We start from the raw sequence: 22,637 nt of genomic DNA on the forward strand, positions 1-22,637 counted from the left end.
AAGACCCCTCTCCAAAATACCCCATAGCCTAGTGCTTAGGCCATTCACCCGGGACTGTTTTGCTGATGTGACAAATGACTGTGTCACAGGAGCCTAATTCATATTTGAGAAGTGACTTAGGAGACAGGAGAAAAAATTACTGACAATGAGGTGTAAGGGAGTTAGGAGCCTAAGTTGTTTTGGGAGGAATTACCCCCTGTGTTTACATGGGCAAATGCTCTCTGGGGTGACTAAAGGCTCCAGTGTTCTCGGGAGACCTGGGTTCTCTCACTGAGGGTTTCTGAATGGCTGTAGATGTGGTTTGTGTCACTGTGTCCCTAGCACAGTAATACGTGGCCGTGTCCTCGGTTCTCAGGCTGCCCAGCTGCAGATAGGCCGTGCTTATGGAGGTGTCCCTGGTGATGGTGAATCGCCCCTGGAAGGCCTGGGCATAGCCAGTGCCGCCATTACTGGGATTAATATATCCGATCCACTCCAGTCCTTTCCCGGGAGCCTGCCGCACCCAGCTAATGTAATAGCTGGTAAAGGTGTAGCCGGAGGTTTTACATGTCACCTTTGCAGACTCTCCAGGCTTCTTGATTTCTGCCCCAGACTGGGTCAGCTGGATCTGGGAGCTGACTCCTGTCAATAAAAAACAATAAAAATTCAGTTAATTCCATTGTTTTCCTCCTCTTCCCAGGTGTATCCAAATCCTTCTGTTGCCTTCCTCACAGCAGTTTCTGATCTTCTAATTAATTTATTTGGACCACCCTCCTGTGAAGTAGCGAAGTACCGTTATCCCCACGTTTAAGGGGTTTTGATACCTACTTCCCATTAAATCTTAAGGAAATGTGGGTATCCAAATCCACTAGGTGGCTTTAAAATTCCACACTGTGATTTGTTCAGAGTTAGGATTTGGAATCCAGAATCCCTGAATCCCACTGCTACGTCTTGCCTTAAAACCGTCTTCCCTGCCCTAGCCCAGCTGTCCTAACCAGACACCTGTGGGTTCATCCACTCACCTGAGAAAGCTGCCAAAAAGAAGAACCCCAGACAGATCATTTTCATTCTCCACAACAACCTGGGGGGCTGCAAAGCAGTAACCCTTTGTGTGCTGGCAGCTCTTCGGTGAAGGTTGCCTGCTCTCCTTTATCACTCAGTTTTCCTACTTCATTTGCATATGGGTGTTGCTAAATCATTTGACTAAACCTCAGCTTCGTCCACCTTCATAAATAAATGACCTCAGAGTTTAGAGGGACACAGTCATGGAGGATACTAGAGCATGTTAATGCAATTTGGTCCTCAATCCAGGAAAGCACTATAGCCATTTTGACATCGGGGGGGGGGGGGGGCGTCACTATGAGCTTAAAGTTACTGGTAAACTGGTGTGTTAAGGTGCCTAATTTTGGGCATGAAAAGGTAATAGCCAGTGGATCTGAAACTGAAATAACATAGAATTAATAAAAGTATAAACAGTAGCATTTCTCAGTGGTGAAATACGTATGAGAGCTGTGATTTCCCAAATCTCCGAGGAGCGCTGGGTACTCCCCCCTTTCAAATCAGCAGGAATTTTTTGTGGGTAAACCCTCACTTTCACAATTCCAGCTTTCAGTGCTGGGGACAATAATTCCTTGTGCTTGTTCCCGGGTTCAGTCTTTGGGAAGAAATGCTTCATAATCGAACATGACACTTTGCTGCCCCCATGTGGGTCTGATAAACAGAGAAAATATTTCCCCTTTTTCTTCCTTTAGGTTAATGGAACTTGGTCATTTTTGTCTCCTGTAAGCCATGGGAGGGGAGGGGTGGCGGGACGGGGCGGGGGAAGGGATTTTTAGCTGAAGACTGATTTGGTGTTAGAACTATTTACAGGGATTTTTACTGAACTGCAAAAAGTCCATCCGTTTGCCTAGTCACAAGAAATTTCTCTCCAAAGCACCTTTCACTGCTATTATCTGGAAGCTTGCTGCACTAAGAAGGATGGGTGTGAAGTCAATGAGAAGGTTTGATAGGGACAGTCAGTTAGCAGGTGTTATGATGTCATAGGTATGTGTTATCCATAAACCGGAGGTGAGACTAGATGTTTGTAATGTCCTGACCCAGCCCACCAAAGTAGGGAGTCCTGTTCGATGTAGTAAGTATGTAGGAATGTCTGTGCGCATCCTACCAATTCACCGAAAAACAAAGCAATGCCAAGTGTTACTAAGAATGCCAACTTGCTTGTATTTGGCCACTTAGGCTAACAGGGCCAGCTCCAGACCCCAGTGCGCCAAGCGCGCGCGTGGGGCGGCATTTTACCGGCAGGGCGGCAGGTGGCTCCGGTGGACCTTCCGCAGTCATGCCTGCGGGAGGTCCACCAGAGCCACAGGACCAGCGGACCTCCCGCAGGCATGACTGCGGAAGGCCCACGGGAGCCGCCTGCCGCCCTGCCAGCGCACCCTCCGCAGGCGCGTCTGGAAGAGGTCCCCCGGAGCCGCGGGACCGGCAGCGCGCCCCCTGCGTGCTTGGGGCGGCTGAATTCCTAGAGCCACCCCTGTAGGCTAAGAATTTCAAAGACACCAAAGTGATCTGAAATTGCAAATTGTGCATCTAACTCAGTGGTTCTCAAACTGTGTTTTGGGACCCCAAAGTGGGTTACCAGGGCTGGCGTTAGGCTTCCTGGTGCCCAGGGCCAAATCCCAGGGCTGAAGCAGTAGCCCAATCCCCACCCCCTGGGGCCAAAGCTGGAGCCCGAGCCCCACTACCTTGGGTGGCAGGGGTCAGATTTCGGCTTTAGCTCTGAGTGGCAGGGCTCAGATTACAGGCCCCCTGCCCGGGGCTGAAGACCTCGGGCTCCGGCTTTGCGCCCCGCCCCCCATGCCCAGTGCTGGGCTCCAGTGGGCTCAGGCTTTGGTCCCATCTCCTGGGTCATGTAGTCATTTTTGTCGTCAGAAGGGGGTCTCGGTGCAATGAAGTTTGTGAACACCTAATAAGTCTTGGAAAAATCTCATTCTTAATTGTGAGCAAGTGGCAGCCTTTCTGGAGGCTTTGCAAGAAAGTTTTAGGGACTCCCCTGATTTTCTGAATCCACCATCAGACTCCTCTAGCACCACATCACACCGGACACCTGTGAACACCAAACATACCACGAACGTGCCCAGTGCATAGTACAATATAGAATGTAGCTGTTTATTGATGTAACTCCAGGGAACAGGAACTCACCTGAGAGAGCAGAGAGCAAGAGAAGAGATCTCCATGGGGAGAGCATGATGGCGAATGGAGAGAACTAGACCCAGGGGCTGCAGACAGGGCTGTAGTTCGGAAAGTGCCTCTAGGCACCTTGGCTTTAAACAGGCGGCTTCCTCCCTGAATTTGCCTCATGGCTTGTTTCAGGTGTACAAAAAGCCACTGGATGGGCTTGTGGTTAAAGCACTAGTCATAGGGTTGGTCTATATGTATATTTGTTTTCCTGCGAGTGTTTGTTTAATTCACACCTTTACCAACTAAAGCTTGAAATAGAACAGCTGGGTAAAGCAACCCACAGAGAGTCTGGCACGTCAACCTCAAAGGTTAACAGCGGTGTAGTGATTTTGGTGAAAGTTGATTGGAAAAAGTATAAATTGCAATGAGAAATCACTTGGGATCAGACGGGCTGAGAGTCTCAAACTGGTAAATTCCTCTGGCCTGCTATGCGGAAGCTCAGACTAGGCTCTTAAGGCTCTGACTCGACCTAAAGGGGTTACGAACACTGATTTCTTTTGTTGTTGTTTTAGTGCAATCTGGACACCTAAATCTGAGGTCTTCTGCCAGTCCCAGCCTTTCTATATTGGGGCCTGGCTATTAAATAGATAGGTGCCTAGGTGCTCTTAACATCCTGCTAAGTACCTAACTTCTATTGAAATCTATGGGAGTCAGGCACCCAGCTGATTCTGAAAATCCCATGAAGGGCTGATCTGATTCTTTGGGAACCTAAATACCATTAGGCCTAGATTTCTGAAGGTGTTCAGGCATAGCTGTGCTCAGCCTTGATTTAGGAGTCTGAATCCCATCTTCCAATACCGAGATACCGGGTAAAACCTGGGCCCTAGTGCGGCTGTTTTCCACCTGTAAAAAGGAGAGAATGATACTTCTCCCCATCGCAGGGTTTCATGGCTAGGAGGATGAATTCGTGTTTGAGGTGCTGCAGTGCTGGGTTGATGAGGTTTGTGAAACTATCCAGCGAAAAAGTGAATTCAGCCCTTAAGAGAGAGCTCCGAATGGTGGATTTCCACCTGTCGTGTCACTGATAGAAAAGGTTTCAGGCAGGGATGAAAGTAACTTAAAGGACTTACCAGTACACTGGAGTCCTGAGCAGGGGCATGGCCCAACAAGAAGAGGCGTGGCCTCACCCAGAAGAGGTGGGGCCTTTCAATATTTCAATGCCCTGGGGCTCCGGCTGTGGCTGGGAGCCCCGAGGCCTTTAAATCACCCCGGAGCTACCAGCTACAGAGGTGGCTGGGAGCTCAGGAGCAAATTAAAGGTCCCGGGGCTCCAGCCACCACAGAGCTCTGGGCCCTTTAAATCACTGCGGGAGTCCTGCCGCCGCTACCCCGGGGCGGCAGTGCTCCGGCGACGCTTTAAAGGGCCCGGGGCTCCCCGCAGCGGCTGGAGCCCTGAGCCCTTTAAATCAGCTCTTGCTGGTACGCCGTATCGGACCCTACCGGCTTACTTTCACCTCTGGTTTCAGGCTAATATTGGTTGTGTTACAATAGCACTAAGAGGAACCCAGTGAGTTTAAGGCCTCGTGCCTGTGAGACCGTCCTTTGCAAAAAGATCTCTACAATGTAAGGCTGAATTTTTTTTCAGAGCTTCTTAAGGGATTTGTTTGCCAAGATTAATAAGAACTGAGAATCCAGATCATTTACTGGGGTTGGAAAACCCCACCCTAAGTAACGAAAGGGGGCCAGGGAGAAATAGAGACACAGCTGATGGCAGGGACTTGTCCAGCAACAGGGGAGTGACACAGCCGGGAAAAAATCCCTGTCTCCTGACTCCCAACCCGGGCGCCCAGCCGCTAGTGCGCACAGCGGAATTCAAAGAGCCGACTGCTTTATAATGCAGCGAGAGTTCGATTTCTATCATTTGGATTTTCTCGTGTATTGGGGGTGGGTGGGGGATGGTGTTCCACAGACTCTTTAATATTCATTCAAAACAAAGAATTTAGAATTCAGACTTCCCTTGTCCCGTGGTGTTCGCGTTTGACACACAAGCACAGGAGCCTGGGAAATGACCCATCCTTTTTCTCTTGCACCTAGAGCACTGATAGCCAGAGCTTTCTAAAGCTTTAGTCAGCACAGCTCCAGGATGTCCCTCTGGGTATTGGCTTTGGTGTCTCCACTGAGCCCACCTCTGCACAGTGATATAATTCCAGACAGAAATATGCAGCTGCACAAACTGCTTGTAACTCTTGTGCAATCTTCCTCTTTCCCTTCCTGCGTCAGCTTCTTAATGGGGAACCAGGAAATTGCTTGGGGCACGTTTCCGCCAGGCTGTAAGGTAAAAATGTTTCATTCTGGACTCTCGTTTGGTTGTTTTGTGTAGGACCTGCTCGCCCCCCATCCCACCCCACCCCCAATCAGGGATCAGGAACCCATGGCCCTAGCCACTGCACAAACACAAAGCAGGAATACATACAGGATCTTCTACATCCCCCATCCAGTCTCTCGCCCAGGGGTCAGCAACCTTTCAGAAGTGCTGTGCCGAGTCTTCATTTATTCACTCTAATTTAAGGTTTCGCATGCCAGTTGTTGTGTATTTGGTTGTCATGGGTTTTGTTACTATGGCAACTGAGTTAGACTATTAAGGGATAGCTCGGCCGGTTTCAACCGGCTGAGTGAGCTCTCTGTGTCTGTAAATAAAATGGAGGTTTTGGTTAGCTGTCTGCTCTCTGGCCTCAAGTGATTGCTTCCTACACCGGCTGCCCCTAGGACATAACACCAGTCATACATTTTAATGTTTTTAGAAGGTCTCTTTCTATAAGTCTATAATATAGAACTAAACTATTGTTGTATGTAAAGTAAATAAGGTTTTTAACATGTTTAAGAAGCTTCATTTAAAATGAAATTAAAATGTAGATCTCCCCGGACTGGTGGCCAGGACCTGGGCAATGCGAGTGCCACTGAAACCAGCTCGTGTGCCGCCTTCGGCATCCGTGCCATAGGTTGCCTACCCGTGCTCTAGCCAGTGAATCAAAAGATGTGTGATGTTGCACCCCATAAGGCTTTATGTAAATATGCTTATGAATGTATATGTGACATAACTGGAATATGTCTTATGCTACATATGCCATGTAACATATCTCTGTAAAACTTATGATATACTGAACTATTCATCCTATTTGCATGCATGTGTCCTTGTTGTATTTGAAGTTATGAATATTGGCTGTGTACTGGTTTCATTTTAAGTAGCCTTAGTAAGCCATTTGGGCAGCTTCTTTGGAAAAGAATTTGCAAGTTAAGTGCCCAATCAAGAAACAATTAATGGACAATGGATCTTGGAAAACTCCAATACACGTAAGAAGTCGACCTGAGCACGTTCAGGGGAGCCTGTGAACTATGGCTGCTACCTGTATATTCTGAGTTATGCATGGACATGTGCCTTGCCCATGTGACTCCAAAACTCCATCTTGGAGCTGGGATTCTACACAGGGGGAGGGAGATGTCTCCACCCACAAGAGAAAGTCTATTTAACCCCTGGAAGACCCCTCCATTTTGTCTTCAGCTGGCTCAAGAGATGGCCTTTCCACCCCACCCCACCCCTGGGATACCTGAAAGAAACTGGAACAAAGGACAGTAACCTCAGGGGGTGTGAGTGATTGCTGGACCCAGACTAGAAGGAGACTAGTGTGTAAAAGGAAGCTCACTGGAACACCTCTGAGTGTGAGGTTTTATCTATTCAGTTTATTTACTGTGTTAGCATAGACTTGCGTGAGCTATTTATTTTGCTTGGTAACTCACTTTGTTCTGTCTGTTACTACCTGGAACCACTTAACTCCTACTTTCTGTATTTAATAAAATCACTTTTTATTTATTAATTAACCCAGAATCTGTATTAATATGGGGGGTGGGGGGAAAACAGCCGTGCATTAGTGTTATAGAGGGCAAACAATGTATGAGTTTACCCTGTATAAGCTTTATACAGGGTAAAATGGATTGATTTGGGGTTTGGACCCCATTGGGAGCTGGGCATCTGAGTGTTAAAGACAAGAACACTTCTGTAAGATGCTTTTAATTGAGCCTGCAGCTGTTAGGGGCCGTGGTTCAGAGCTGGGTCTGGGTTTGCAGCAGGCTAGCGGGTCTGGCTCAAACCAGGCAGGGCACTGAAGTCCCAAGCTGCCAGGGCAGGAAAGCAGGGGCAGAAGTAGTCTCAACACATCAGCTGGAAGTTCCCAAGGGGTTTTCTGTGATCCAACCCGTCACAAGGTGTATTTTTTGTTGAATTGTAGTATTTAGCTCCTAGATAATGGTTTTCTTCTGGAGAATACAAAATGTTTGACAAAGAGAGTACAAAGAGCGAACTGATATTAATATCCATTGCTAAGAGCTTAGCCATCCAAATCTAGGCAGATTTCAAAATCGCAGCTTTATTTTTCCTTCACACACTCAAAACATAAGTACTGGCACATTCTTCTGGGATGTCCCACTTGAGACCTCTTAACAGGGGCTGGACTTGCCGATGGCAGATGCTTGGCTCCTTTGATAAATCTGTCCCTTTTAGGGTGTCTCAGCTTGAGCAACCAAAACCAGAGGCAGCCAAAATCCTCCTGAAGTATCCAAATTCTCCTTGAGAAGGGAAGCCCCAGCCTGTGAGCCCAGAGTCAGTGTGATCATTTTCGGGGCTGCCTCTCTGCACTGGGACACCATACAGTGACCAATGACCTGGTTTTCCTTTCAGCACCCCCTCCTCCCCCACTCTGCCCTCCCTCCTTAGCACTCCCTGGGTACCCCCCTTCCCCCAGGGCTCTCTCCTCCCCCACACACGGAGTTAAAGGAGCCTGTGTGTAGTGGGTCCTTCAGCTCATCCTCTCACTCCCAGCGAGGGTCGCTACCAGGTTCCAATAGCCGGGGCTCCCTTCCCGCCCGGAGCTGGGGGTGAAGGCAGGGACACAACGCCCTGGCAATAGGTCCAATCCTGTGGCAGACACACGTTTCCTGCAGCTTCTTCCTGGCACACCCAGCGTCTCCAAGGGCTGGGATGGTTCTGGTCCCCTTCTCCGCCAGTTAAATGTGACTGTGTCCCGGGAACAGAGTCATGTCCTGAAAAGTGATTTAGGCACTTAAGGTTGTAAATCTCATTAGCTTTCACTGACCCTAAGTCACTTGGGGATAATTACCCAGAGTCTGTTCACAGGGGTAACCATTCCCTGGCATGGCTGAGGGCTGCAGTGTTAGCAAGAGACCTGGGTTCTCTCACTGAGGGTTTTTGAATGGCTGTAGCTGTGGTTTGTGTCACTGTGTGTATCTAGCACAGTAATACGTGGCCGTGTCCTCGGTTCTCAGGCTGCCCAGCTGCAGATAGGCTGTGTTTATGGAGGTGTCCCTGGTGATGGTGAATCGCCCCTGGAAGGCCTGGGCATAGCCAGTTTCACCATCGCTGGGATCAATATATCCGATCCACTCCAGTCCTTTCCCGGGAGCCTGCCGCACCCAGCTAATGTAATAGCTGGTAAAGGTGTAGCCGGAGGTTTTACATGTCACCTTCACAGACTCTCCAGGCTTCTTGATTTCTGCCCCAGACTGGGTCAGCTGGATCTGGGAGCTGACACCTGTAAATAAACAATAAAAACATAGTTAATTCCATTCTTTTTCTCCTCTTTCCAGGTTTATCCAAGTCCTTCCATTGCCCTCCTCATGGCAGTATCTGATCTGCTTGTGGGTAATGACGGATTTATCCACACCACACTGCTGGGAAGGAGGGAAGTGCAAGTCTCCCCATTCTGCAGAGGGGAAACTGAGGCACAAACTCAGTCTGAGATTTTTCAAGCTGTCTAATGGATTTTGACACCTAGTTCCCATTAAAAATAATGAAAATTGTGTATCAAAATCCTCTTATTGGCTTTAAAATTCTATCCTATGTGATTTGTTTAAAGCTCTAGGATTTGGAATCCAGAATTCCTGAATCCCTCTGCTACGTCTTAGCCTTAAAACCATTTCCCCTGCCCTAGCCCAGCCGTCCTAACCAGGGACCTGTGGGTTCATCCACTCACCTGAGAAAGCTGCCAAAAAGACGAAGAACCCCAGACAGATCATTTTCATTCTCCACACCAACCTGGTGGGCGGCAAAGCAGTAACCCTTCGTCTGCTGGCAGCTCTTCGGTGAGGGTCGCCTGCTCACCTTTATCAGCCAATTTCCCTTCATTTGCATATGGGTGTTGCTAAATCATTTGACTAAACCTCAGCTTCACGCGCCGTTACAAATAAATGACCTCGGAGTTTAGAGGGACCCAGTCATGGAGGACGCCAGAGCAAATGAATGAAATTTAGGCACCAATCCAGGAAAACACTAAATCACACTGACCTCAGCGGTACTTAAATACGGGCTTAAAGATTATTGGTAAAATCCAATATTAAAATGCCTAATCCTGGGCTATCAAAATGTAACCCCCAGGATATGAAACTGAAATAACAGACTCAATGAGCGTGTAAACACTAGTGCCCTTCACTGGTGGAATACGGGCGAGTGCTGTGATTTTCAGAACCTCCGAGGAGCGCTGGGTACTCAGCTTCCACTGACTGGAAAGGGCTTTGGCTGAGGCGAGACTAGATGCTTCTAATATCCTGACCTGGCCCTAAATGATGTGAATCTAGAGAGTCCTCTTCAATGTCTTGAGTATGTAGGCACGTCTCTGTGTGTCCTATGAATTACCAGCCAAACAAACCAATGTTCAGTGTGGCCAAGAATGTCGCTTGTCTTGTAGTTGGCCAGTTAGGCTAAGAATTTCAAAGCCACCGAAGTGAGCTGGAATCCCAAACTGTGCATCTACCTCCTGTAGTCAGCTCGGGGGAAAATCTCATTCTTAACTGTGAGCAAGTGACAGCCCCTCTCTGCAGGGCCGCCCGGGGGGGGGGGGCAAGTGGGGCAATTTGCCCGAGGCCCCGGGCCGCGCAGGGGCCCCCACAAGAGTTTTTTGGGGCCCCTGGAGCAGGGTCCTTCACTCGCTCCGGGGCCCCCGGAAACCTCTCGTGGGGCCCAGGCTCCCGGAGCGTCTTCGCTCCCAGTTTTCTCTGGCGGAGGTCCTTCCTCTCCGGGACAGAAGGACCCCCCGCCTCCGAATTACCGCCAAAGCGGGACCCGCTGCTGGATCTTCGGCAGTAATTGGGCGGCGGGGGGGGTCCTTCCATTCCGGGACCCGCCGCCGAAGTGCCCTGAAGACCCGCGGTGGGGGCTGCACTTCGGGGGTGGGTCCCGCTTAGGCAGAAATTCGGCAGCAGGGGGTCCCCGCCGTGAGTCTTTGGGGCCTTTGGCAGCGGGTCCCGGAATGGAAGGACCCCCCTGCCCCTGACTTACTGCCGAATCAGGGGCCCCCGCTGCCCAAGACCCCGGGCCCCCGGAATCCTCTGGGCGGCCCTGCGAATAACTTCCTTCCCAAAATAAAAGCCGCTTACCGGGCACCTCCTCTGGTGTTTGTTCTTCCCCAAGCACCGGACACTGCGACTGGCTACCTTCCTCCTGGCTCGAGAACAGCTGCTGGCTCATGCATCTAGGGATGCCGGGCTGTCTCCCTCCTCCTCAGCACCCTCACTCCCGCTTTCCTCCTCCTCCCGCCTTGTTGCACTGGGCTCTGAAGTGTCCACGGTGGTACTCGGAGTGGAGGTGGGGTTGCCCCCAAGTATCGCATCCAGCTCTTTGTAGAAATGGCAGGTCGTGAGGACAGCACCAGAGCAGTGGTTTGCCTCGTGGGCTTTGTGGCCGGCATTCTGCAGCTCCTTCACCTTAACCCTGCATTGCAGTGTGTCCCGGTCATGGCTCCTTTCCATCATGGCCCTTGATATCTGCCCGAAGGCATCATAATTCCTCTGGCTGAAGCCCAGCTGGGACTGGACAGCTTTCTCCCCCCAGACACTGACGAGGTCCAGCGCCTCGCCATTGCTCCATACTGAGGATAGCCTGGCACATGGAGGCCTGGTCACCTGGAAAGATGCGCTGAGAGCACTCCACGCCTGGCTGAGCAAACAGGAAGGGGATTTTCAAAATTCCCAGAGAATTTAAAGGGCGGGTTTGAGGGTTGGTCACCTGAGGCCAGGGCAGTAGAGTTCAAAGTGATGACCAGAGTGGCTAGAACGGGCATTGTGGGACATTTCTAGAGGCCGATCAGAGCGCATTAATAGACCAGGGCATCCACACTGGCTCTGCGGCGCTCCAGCAGGGGTGCATCAAACGTGATTCCTCTCGCCGAGGTGGAGAACCAGGAGTGCCCAGCCGTGGAGTCCAAGCACTCTATGTGCCTTGCCAGTGTGGACGTGTCCTGAGTTAGAGCACCCGGGGCTGCTTTAATGCGCTCTAACTCGCAAGTGTGGCCACGCAGCAGCTGGGACTTTCCCTACTGACCACAACGGGAGGTTTTTGTCTGAGCTCAGCCTGGCTTCCCCTCACTGTGTCTCTCGCACAGTGATACGGATGTGATGGAGTAGGGTGGCTTTAGGTGAGGGACAGGACCTAAGCCTGTAACCTGAGTCTGGGAGAGGGGAGGGGTGTCAGCACCTTTGCCCTGGAAGCCGGACAAAGGAAGTGGCCGGCTGGAGGGAGTTAATTCAGTTTCGGTTTTGGGCTGGGTGGTTGGAATTCACGGAATCCCAAGCTGGGGACTAAGCTTCCTGAACCCCAGAAGGACTCGACTGAGGGGTCCTGGCTGTGCCTACAGGCTCTACTGTAGCCTGCATTCCTGTTGTCCAATAAACTTTCTGTTTTACTGGCTGGCTGAGAGTCACCCAGGAAGAGGGGTGCAGGGCCCTGACTCCCCCACACTCAGTGACACCGGGCGGTTTCCTCAGGCTTCAGGCAGATCAGTTGCAGATACATCTCTGGAGATGGTGAATCAGCCTTGGATGAGCTGGCGGGGTTTACAGTACTGCTGGCCCAGTAGCTTACATGAGAAATACACGACAGGCCCCTGCCAGGAGCCTGATGGATTCAGCTCGTCGAGTCCTATCCGACGGTGAACCCAGAGGCTTTGCAGGAGAGGTGAAGAGAGTCTCCGGACTTTTTCACATCCCCTCCGGACTCCACCAGCGCCTGGGACTGGACACCTGGGAATAAACACACATTAAAACTCATTGGCATTAGAATCAATAACTCAATATACCGGTACTGCAGGGTATTCAGGGGGAAACCTACCTTCCAGAGCTGCTACAATGAAAACTAAGTGAATGCAAACCCTCATTTTCCCTGGTGCAGCAGGGGAAAGTTCTCAGGGACTGGCTGGTCACTGCACAGACCCGGGGGCTGCGGATTGTGTCTCCGGGCGCAGCCTGGGCAGAGAGAGGCACAGATTTAAACAGGAAACTGTCTCCCTCATTTGCATATTCCCCTTCTTATAGGAGAGACACAAACCCCTGTCCCTGCATGCTTGGAGATATTTGGCCTGGGGCTCTAGGAGAGGGAGTCGGACTGGTGATAACTCTGTGTCTGGGCAGCACCCAGCGAGTGCGGGGCCATCGGAGCACACAGCCGCACAAAGCTGGCGAGAATCCGCTCCCATCCCTCCAGGTGTAAGGGCCGAGCTACGGTCTGTTCCAGGGACTAGAAAGACTAGAGCCTGTAGCGGAGTTTGGATCAGGGCTCTGGAGAGGAGGCTATTCGGTCAGCGAGCGGGGCAGCATCGGGTGCAAACCTGTTTTGTATCGATGCCAGAGGGGTTCGGAACCCGAACGGCGCTTTCACAAGGTATTAGAGCCGTGGTGGCAGTGGGTGATTTGTCAAAGGAATGTGAGACCGTTAGTGCCCAGTTCCCAACACATTGCAATAGGGTTTTTAACACCCAGCACAATTAGGCACCTTGGAAAATCCAGGTCCTGGTTATTACACCTAGAACAGTTGATCCCCAAATATTCCCCTGCTGAGCTGCGCATTTTCACTGCAGTGTCTGCTAAGGGCCACAGTGGAACATGGTAAAGTCAAGAAACCCCCGTTGTTATGGACACATGGTCATGTGTGGATACAGTGATTTGTTCTTCACCCTGGTTATAGCTCCCGTTCCTGTACCCGGTGCTGGATTGTTCGGGGAAGTGCTGCCCCCGCGCGGCGCATGGCGGAAGGGCGGTTCTGCCGCTCGGGTTTTTGTACGAGCCCTGCCGGGATTCCCCTCACTGTGTCTCTCGCACAGTAATAGCGGGCGGTGTCCTCGGGCTTCAGGCCGGTCATTTGCAGGTACAACAGGCTGTTGGGGTCATCTCTGGAGACGGTGAATCGGCCTTTTACCGAGTCACTGTAGTATATGCTGGTGCTGTAAATGTAGGCGACCCACTCCAGCCCCTTCCCGGGAGCCTGCCGGACCCAGCTCATCTCGTAGCTGCGGATGGTGAAGCCGGAGGCTTTGCAGGAGAGGCGGAGAGAGTCTCCGGGCTTTTTCACATCCCCTCCGGACTCCACCAGCTGCACCTGGGACCGGACACCTGGGAATGAAGATGAATTACGGAGAACATGAGTATCTAGGGCAGCAGAATAACAATCTCCCGACTGACGCTACAACACACGGGAAGGGAGAAAATACCTTCAAACGCTGCTGCAATGAGAACGAGATACAAGTAAAGCCTCATTGTCCCGTGTTTGGAGAGGAGAGTTCTCAGCGGGGTTGTCTGGTGAGTGCCCAGAGACAGGGGCTGCGAATTGTCTGTCGGGTGCAGCCGTGCAAGTGAGGGAGTCAGATTTAAACAGGAAACTCTCACGCCCATTTGCATATTCCGCTCCTTATAAGACACATTCATTATTTCCTAGAAGGAACTCAGTTACTTTGTGTGGCTGATACGGGCATGTCTACACTACAACATTAGGTCAATGTATTTAATTTGACTTTAAGCATCCGATTTAACAAATCCGTTTTGGAACTCCCCACTAGGTGGCTGTGATCGACGGAGCACATCCTCACTGCCAGGGGTTGCATCGACTCAAGGAGTGATGCACTATCCCACAGTCCCTGCAGCAGACTGGAATGCTGGGCTGGGGTCCCATTGCCTCATCAGGGTGGCTATGGCTGCATGTCATCAGCCTCCCATGTCTGTGGCTCAGAACCAGAGCGGCTGTTCGCCAGCTTGTCCTGTGGTCGGCTTGTCTAAGCTCCTTTACTTTCACGCAGCATTGCTCTGTGTCCCTGGTGCAGCCTTTATCCACCATGCCCTGTGTGATTTTGGCATAGATCTCAGCGGTTCTTTTGCTGGTCCAGAGCTTTGCCTGTACAAACCCTTCCCTCCACACAGCAATCAGATCCAGTGTCTCCCTCGCCACGAATCTAAACTCTAAATTTAACCCTATTAGTGATCATAAACCTTAACTCAAACTCTAAATCTAGAGCAAATCTTAATTCTACATTTAATTTATGGTGGGACTTTCACAGAAGGATCAGGGGAGTATGGGGCCCTGTCTTATTCAGTGGGAGCCGCACTTGTAAGAAACAGCTTCTGTAAAAAGATGCTACTTTCTTTGTACATGCTTGAAAACTGTTATCATATTACTGCCATTATCTCAATCATTACGATTTTGAATAGAAACATCCAGAACTGATCCCTGGAGAACCCCACTTGTTATGCCCATCTTATTTATCGTTATGTCCATCTAGGTTTCATTTCCATAGTTTGTTTATGAGAAGGTCATGGAAGACAGTATCAAAAGCCTCACTGAAGGCAAGATATACCACAAGTACTGCTTGTAGGCTCGTTACACTGTTAAAGAAAGCTACCAGGTTGGATTTATATGTGACTGCTTGAAATACCCTTTTTAGCAAAGTTGGACCTTTCGCTGCTGTGGGTAGCACGGTCCTACAGGTAGTATTTTCACACACACGTATGTGTATGAAACTGCAAACTATAGGGATGTGCTACCTGTAACACTGCAATGGGATGTAACTACATCCCATGGCCTTTCTTTTTTTTTTTTTTAGCAAAGTTGGACTTCTTGCTGCTGCAAGCAGTGAATTCTTACCATTAGCAGTTCCTGAGAGCTGTGAAGGGCTGGACCTGTTAGCCTTGTGGTGGACAGTGGGAGATCTATTCATGGTGCACCTCACTCTGAATCTATACAAGTGCTTCTGGTGAGTACTCTGGCTGCTGAGGCAAGGAGTCCAGGAGGCATGCACACCAGTGACATAGTAACCGTAGTGACTCTATGGTGACATAACGTGAGTTAACCCACACTTACACTGCAGATATGGCCCCAGGTCTATGAAATGTTTGGGAGTGTGAGGGCAGACTACGATTCGTTCAGGTGTTTCGGCCCAAGGCACTGGAACTGGCCTTACTGCACCCTACAGGCTCAGGAACAAAGAGACACAAAAAAGATCTCATTTATTTATTGCAATGTCTTGACTCGAGGGTGCATAACTCGCGATTTTACAATTCTTGTGGTTGTCAAGGTATCTTGGGGCTGTTGTTGTGTGTTCATTAGATTTTGAAAGGAAAAACTACGAGTGGGTTTAGTAAAGAATTAGCTCAGTCCCTCAGGATAAGTAGACTGGCTATTAGCCAAGATAATCAGGGATGCAGGACCATGCTCTGGATGTCCCTAAACTGTCCTTTGACTGCCAGATGCTGGGAGTGGGCAATGGGATGGTTCAGTGAGTCACTGTCTGGTCTGATCATTTCCTTAGAAGCACCTGGCATTGGCCACTGTCACAGGATACTAGATTAGGTGAACTATTGGTCTGACCACCAATATTTCCACCATTGGTGGATTGACTCAAAACAAAGTTTTGACACTAGGCCAGACATTCAGTCAGAGTGGAAGTCCGATGATCCAACAGAATAAACATCGGCTCTAAAAATGAGAAGAAAAATCTAGAATAAAAAATCCAGGGAATGCCAGCAGCAGATAAGGCAACTTGGGAAAGTGCTGGGAGACTCTGTGCACTCGGATGCCGCGATGGGGGATTCTTTGGTTCTGAGGGGATCTGTGTCAAATGTTTCACTGAATTAAGTCTCAGGGATTCTCTACACTGGCAAGTGAAAGCGCTCTGACTTGCTGGCTCAGGGGTGTGAACCCCCCCCCCCCAGCGCAGCAAGTTGGAGCGTGTCTGTTACAGCTGTCCCCCTGCTGGATTCCTTTCCCCACCGAAGCCGTGGGTCTAGATGAGATGCGATATATCGATCCCCGAGAAATCGATTGCTACCCGCCAATACGGCGAGTAGTGAAGACGTAGCCAGAGCCCAGAGTGACAGACTGATGGGGCTATTGCAGGGAATTCATGCCCCAGTTCAGGAAAGCAGGAAACACGCTGTTAACAATGGGATTTCGATGTGAGTGTAGAGATAAACGGGAAGCTGGAATGTGAAGATGCAGGAGATTGGGTTACTAGAATGAAATAACCCAGGGTATGAAAAAATATGCACTAACCGAAGCTATGAACAGGAGAACTGTACTGTGGTGAAATGTGCAGGTGAGCTGTGATTTCCAGACCCCCCTAGGAGAGCTGGGTTCTCACTTCCCAATGTTTTCACAGGCTCGGTTTGTGACCCAATCCTGGCTTTGAAGATCCCGGCCTTATGTACTGGAGGAGAAAACCCTAAGGAGTGTTTCCGTGGTCAGTGTTTATGAAACATTTCTCCCCGTTCTCACACATGACATTTGCTGCCACGGACCTCGCTTTAGCTTTCTTTAATGCTGGAGAATGTTTTGTGTCTTGTCAGCCAGAAAATAGCCGTCCTTTTGTTCTTTGAATGATGATTTAGATTTTGAATGTGACTCTGGAGATTTCTATTAACCCCTGGAAAATCTCTCTCTAAAAGTCACATCTTTTCTCTTTCCCTCTCCCCCTGGTTTATGTGTCTGTCACCTCTGTGATCTGGCAGGCTAGGATCCCAGAGCCAGCCTTGTCACAGCAGCAGAGGAAGAAGGTTTTATCTGTCTGCACAGTGAATGGGAGAGCAGGGGATGACTGTAGGTGATGGACAAGACCTGAGCTTTAACCTGAGCCAGCCAGGGTGGAGGGGGAGTCAACACCTTTGCCCGGAAGCTGGACAAAGGAAGGGGGCCTGCTGGAGAGGGTTTTTCAGTTTCGGTTTTGGGCTGGGTGGGTGAATGCAGGGAATCCCAAGCTGGGATCTAAGCTCCCTGCACCCCCAGAAGGACTTGATTGAGGGGTTCTGGTTGTGTCTACAAGTTCTGCTGTATCCTGCGTTCCTGTTGTCCAATAAACCTTCTGTTTTACTGGCTGGCTGAGAGTCACTGTGAGTCCCAGGAGGAGGGGTGCAGGGCCCGACTCCCCCACACTCTGTGACAAGGGGATTGGACGAGATGTTCATTTCTCAGTTTAGAACGAGTGACTCCAAGAAGTCCTGTTCAGTTTGCTATGTATGTACAGACTCGCTCTGGTCTGTCTGAATGAGCCTCTCTCTGTGATGCGCCTGGGAGTTTGTCTGGCTGTGGGTGGATTTTGTCTCATTTTGTCTCTAGCTCAGTAATGCAGGGCGGTGTCTTCAATCTGCTCATTTGCAAACAGAGCAGGGTGTCGGGATTCTCCCTGGAGATGGTGAATCCCCTTTGACTGAGTCTGTGTTGTACGTTTCACTTGTATCCTACTTAATGTCAGATGAAATAACCACTGCAGCCCGTTCCTCGGAGCCTGAGGAACCCATGTCATCCAGTAGCTGCTGAAAGTGAACCCAGAGTCTTTGCAGGAGTCTCCTGGCTTTTTGAGTCCTTCACCAGCCCTACATCGCATTAGACATCTGCAAACACCCAACATGCAAGTAATGTACCCAAGGCATCCGTGCAATAAATACATTGTGACTCTGTTTCTGGAAATACTTTGCTGGAAGAAGAACACGCCCGAGGGAGCTAGGAGGAAAAGAAGAAATCCAGAGCCGTTGCTCTTGCTAATGGTGATGAATGAAGAGGAATAGATTCGGGGCTGCAGAAAGGGGGAGGTAGTTTGGAAAGTGTGTAGGAGCTCAGGCTTCCAACAGAAGCCTGGATTTGCAGGATTTTGTTTGAAGCACACAAAGAGGGACTAGAAGGGCTTGTTGTTAAAGCCCTGGATCCAGGGCTGGCCGGCTCACAAACACAGTGAAATAACGACATCCTCTGTTGAATTCACACCTCCCAAAAGTGCAGTAAGATTGAAGCTGGACACACTCTGAATTGGGAATGCGGGACACACACCCAGACAGGCACTGAAATCATAAAGCTCTAAAATCAGGTTAGATGTTTGGGTGAAAGTTCATGGTAAGATTTGACTTTCAATAAGACCTGTGTGCGCCTAAATCATTTAGGACCATTGGCTCTGTATCTATTGGGTTCCTGGGACCTGGGCGGGCGGAAGCCCACCCCATGCTTACGGATCCCCCCGCCCCCCCCCAGCCTAAGGGGAGGATCTACAGGACCTCACCATTGGCTCTGTAGCAGGGCCATCACCCCGCTCCAGCCCTGAAAGGGTTAGAAGCCAGCCCTTGGCAAGGGCTGGGGCTGAGAGTAAAGGCTAGGCTGACTGGGGGAAGCAGCCACAGCTGGCCCTGTGAAAGGGCTGTGAACCAGCAGCTGAGCCAGTCTCTCTCTAGCTCTTGGCTGCCTGAGAGAAGAGTACCGGAGCTAGAGCAGGGCTGGGGAAAGGCATGAGGAACTGGGGAGCTCCAGCCCCGTGAATCCCCAGGCTGCAGGCCTGGCCAAAGGCCAAAACAGGTACTGGGGTTGCAAAGGTGCAGCCCAGGGTTAGGCAGAGGCAGCAGGTCCAACCCCCCTGGCTGATGATGAGTGGCCATGACAGGCTGCCGTCTGCCCCAGTGAGCTGGGGCTAGATGGTGACTGGCAGTAGCCACTGAGGCAAGGTGGGGATAGAGGGTGGGGGGTTCCCTGGGAGGGGAGACCCAGATTGTGGGGTACTGCTGGGGGGGGCAGAACCCTGAGGTAAAGAGGCACTTGGGTCTGGGAGGGACGTGGAGCCTAACTGGGTAGTTGCCTAACTCCAGTTGGGATTCTCAGGCCCCTCCTGGAGTCAGGTGCCCCAGCTGTTTACATACAAAAATGCACCCAAACCCCCTTGTGCCAGAGAAGGATTTGTTGGTGCTTCCCTTAGCTTTTAGCCTAGTGGTTAGAGCACTTGCCTGGGACATGGCAGATCCAGGTCTCTTCTCCCCTCCCCCCCCCACCCCAGCCTGATGTGGGAGCAGAGATTTGAGCCCATATCTTCCACTGTCAAGGGGAGGGTGACATTTGGGGTACAGACACCCCCAGCACATCCCATTCTCTTTCAGACAAAATGAGTGTTAATTTAGTCATGGTGGAACAGCATGAACAGGAGAAATTGAAAGACCCCTCCCCTAAATACCCCATAGCCTGGTGCTTAGGCCATTCACCCGGGACTGTTTTGCTGATGTGACAAATGACTGTGTCACAGGAGCCCAATTCATATGTGAGAAGCGACTTAGGAGACAGGAGAAAAAATTACTGACAATGAGGTGTAAGCGAGTTAGGAGCCTAAGAAGTTTTGGGAGGAATTACCCCCTGTGTGTTTACATGGGCAAACGCTCTCCGGGGTGACTAAAGGCTCCAGTGTTCTCGGGAGACCTGGGTTCTCTCAATGGGGGTTTTTGAATGGCTGTAGCTGTGGTTTGTGTCACTGTGTCCCTAGCACAGTAATACGTGGCCGTGTCCTCGGCTCTCAGGCTGCCCAGCTGCAGATAGGCCGTGCTTATGGAGGTGTCCCTGGTGATGGTGAATCGCCCCTGGAAGGCCTGGGCATAGCGAGTTTCACCGTCGCTGGGATCAATGTATCCGATCCACTCTAGTCCTTTCCCGGAAGCCTGCCGCACCCAGTGCATGTAATAGCTGGTAAAGGTGTAGCCGGAGGTTTTACATGTCACCTTCACAGACTCTCCAGGCTTCTTGATTTCTGCCCCAGTCTGGGTCAGCTGGATCTGGGACCTGACTCCTGTCAATAAAAAACAATAAAAATCCAGTTAATTCCATTCTTTTCCTCCTCTTCCCAGGTGTATCCAAATACTTCTGTTGTCTTCCTCACAGCAGTTTTTAATCTTCTAATTAATTTATTTGCACCACCCCCCTGTGAAGTCGGGAAGTACCATTATCCCCATGTTTAAGGGGTTTTGACACCTACTTCCCATTAAATCTTAAGGAAATTTGGGTATCCAAATCCACTAGGCGGCTTTAAAATTCCACACTGTGATTTGTTCAGAGTTAGGATTTTGAATCCAGAATCCCTGAATCCCACTCCTACGTCTTTGCCTTAAAACCATCTTCCCTGCCCTAGCTCAGCCGTCCTAACCAGACACCTGTGGGTTCATCCTCTCACCTGAGAAAGCTGCCAAAAAGAAGAACCCCAGACAGATCATTTTCATTGTCCACAACAACCTGGGTTGCTACAAAGCAGTAACCCTTCGTGTGCTGACAGCTCTTCGGTGAGGGTTGCCTGCTCTCCTTTATCACTCAGTTTTCCTACTTCATTTGCATGTGGGTGTTGCTAAATCATTTGACTAAACCTCAGCTTCGTCCACCTTCACAAATAAATGACCTCAGAGTTTAGAGGGACACAGTCATGGAGGATACTGGAGCATGTTAATGCAATTTTAAACTGGTGTGTTAAGGTGCCTAAGATTGGGACTGAAAAGGTAATATCCAGTGGATATGAAACTGAAATAAAATAGAATTAATAAAAGTATAAACACTAGCGCGTCTCAGTGGTGGAATACGTATGAGAGCTGTGATTTCCCAAACCTCCGAGGAGCGCTGGGTACTCCCCCCTTTCAAATCAGCAGGAATTTTTTTGTGGGCAAACCCTCACTTTCACAATTCCAGCTTTCAGTGCTGGGGACAATAATTCCTTGTGCTTGTTCCCGGGTTCAGTCTTTGGGAAGAAATGCTTCATAATCGAACATGACACTTTGCTGCCCCCATGTGGGTCTGATAAACAGAGAAAATATTTCCCCTTTTTCTTCCTTTAGGTTAATGGAACTTGGTCATTTTTGTCTCCTCTAAGCCATGGGAGGGGAGGTGCGGGGTGGGGGATTTTTAGCTGAAGGCTGATTTGGTGTTAGAACTATTTACAGGGATTTTTACTGAACTACAAACAGGGGCGGCTCTAGAAAATAGGCTGCCCCAAGCAGCGCGGTGCGCTGCGCCGCCCTTCCCCGGTCCCGCGGCGGGTCCCCTCTTCCCGCGGCTCTGGTTTATCTCCCGCAGGCTTGCCTGCGACAGGTCCACCGGAGCCCGGGACGAGCGGACCTGCCGCAGGCATGCCAGCGGGAGCTCAGCCGGAGCCGCGGGAAGAGGGGACCCGCCGCAGTCATGATTGCAGCAGTTCCGCTTGTCCCGGGCTCCGGTGGACCTGCCGCAGGCATGCCTGCGGCAGGTCCACCGGAGCCAAATGCCGCCCCCCCGCGAAAGGGCCGCCCCACGCGCCTGCTTGGCGCGCTGGGGTCTAGAGCCGCCACTGACTACAAAAAGTCCATCCATTTGCCTAGTCACAAGAAATTTCTCTCCAAAGCACCTTTCACTGCTATTATCTGGAAGCTTGCTGCACTAAGAAGGATGGGTGTGAAGTCAATGAGAAGGTTTGATAGGGACAGTCAGTTAGCAGGTGTTATGATGTTATAGGTATGTGTTATCCATAAACCGGAGGTGAGACTAGGTGCTTGTAATGTCCTGACCCGGCCCTCCAAAGTAGGGAGTCCTGTTCGATGTAGTAAGTATGTAGCAATGTCTGTGCGCGTCCTACCAATTCACCGAAAAACAAAGCAATGCCAAGTGTTACCAAGAATGCCAACTTGCTTGTAGTTGGCCACTTAGGCTAAGAATTTCAAAGACACCAAAGTGATCTGAAATTGCAAATTGTGCATCTAACTCAGTGGTTCTCAAACTGTGTTTTGGGACCCCAAAGTGGGTTGCCAGGGCTGGCGTTAGGCTTCCTGGTGCCCAGGGCCAAATCCCAGGGCTGAAGGAGTAGCCCAATCCCCACCCCCCGGGGACGAAGCTGGAGCCCGAGCCCCACTACCTTGGGTGGCAGGGGTCAGATTTCGGCTTTAGCCCTGAGTGGCAGGGCTCAGAATACAGGCCCCCTGCCTGGGGCTGAAGACCTCGGGCTCCGGCTTTGCGCCCCGCCCCCCATGCCCAGTGCGGCTGGGCTCCAGTGGGCTCAGGCTTTGGTCCCATCTCCTGGGTCATGTAGTCATTTTTGTTGTCAGAAGGGGGTCCCGGTGCAATGAAGTTTGTGAACACCTGATGAGTCTTGGAAAAATCTCATTCTTAATTGTGAGCAAGTGGCAGCCTTTCCGGAGGCTTGGCAAGAAAGTTTTAGGGACTCCCCTGATTTTGTGAGTCCACCATCAGACTCCTCTAGCACCTCATCACACCGGACACCTGTGAACACCAAACATACCACGAACGTGCCCAGTGCATAGTACAATATAGAATGTAGCTGTTTATTGATATAACTCCAGGGAACAAGAACTCACCTGAGAGAGCAGAGAGCAAGAGAAGAGATCTCC

At 50.5% G+C, this 22,637-nt stretch overlaps 4 gene segments (V, D, J or C); all 4 read right to left on the reverse strand.

Annotated features, from left to right (window-relative positions):
• Positions 1-202: 202 nt before the first annotated feature.
• On the reverse strand, positions 203-1,087 carry LOC123347675. The segment is given in 2 exon segments: positions 203-621; positions 1,002-1,087. Coding segments are annotated over 2 exon segments (465 nt in total).
• Positions 1,088-8,441: 7,354 nt separating this feature from the next.
• Positions 8,442-9,393, reverse strand: LOC123347984. The segment is given in 2 exon segments: positions 8,442-8,758; positions 9,200-9,393. Coding segments are annotated over 2 exon segments (366 nt in total).
• Positions 9,394-12,138: 2,745 nt separating this feature from the next.
• LOC123347676 lies at positions 12,139-13,748 on the reverse strand. The segment is given in 3 exon segments: positions 12,139-12,239; positions 13,314-13,604; positions 13,703-13,748. Coding segments are annotated over 3 exon segments (438 nt in total).
• A 5,898-nt stretch (positions 13,749-19,646) lies between these two features.
• LOC123347677 lies at positions 19,647-20,698 on the reverse strand. The segment is given in 2 exon segments: positions 19,647-20,065; positions 20,447-20,698. Coding segments are annotated over 2 exon segments (465 nt in total).
• Positions 20,699-22,637: the final 1,939 nt, after the last annotated feature.

Source organism: Mauremys mutica, chromosome 13, assembly GCF_020497125.1.
Source record: "Mauremys mutica isolate MM-2020 ecotype Southern chromosome 13, ASM2049712v1, whole genome shotgun sequence".
Lineage (NCBI taxonomy): Eukaryota > Metazoa > Chordata > Testudines > Geoemydidae > Mauremys > Mauremys mutica.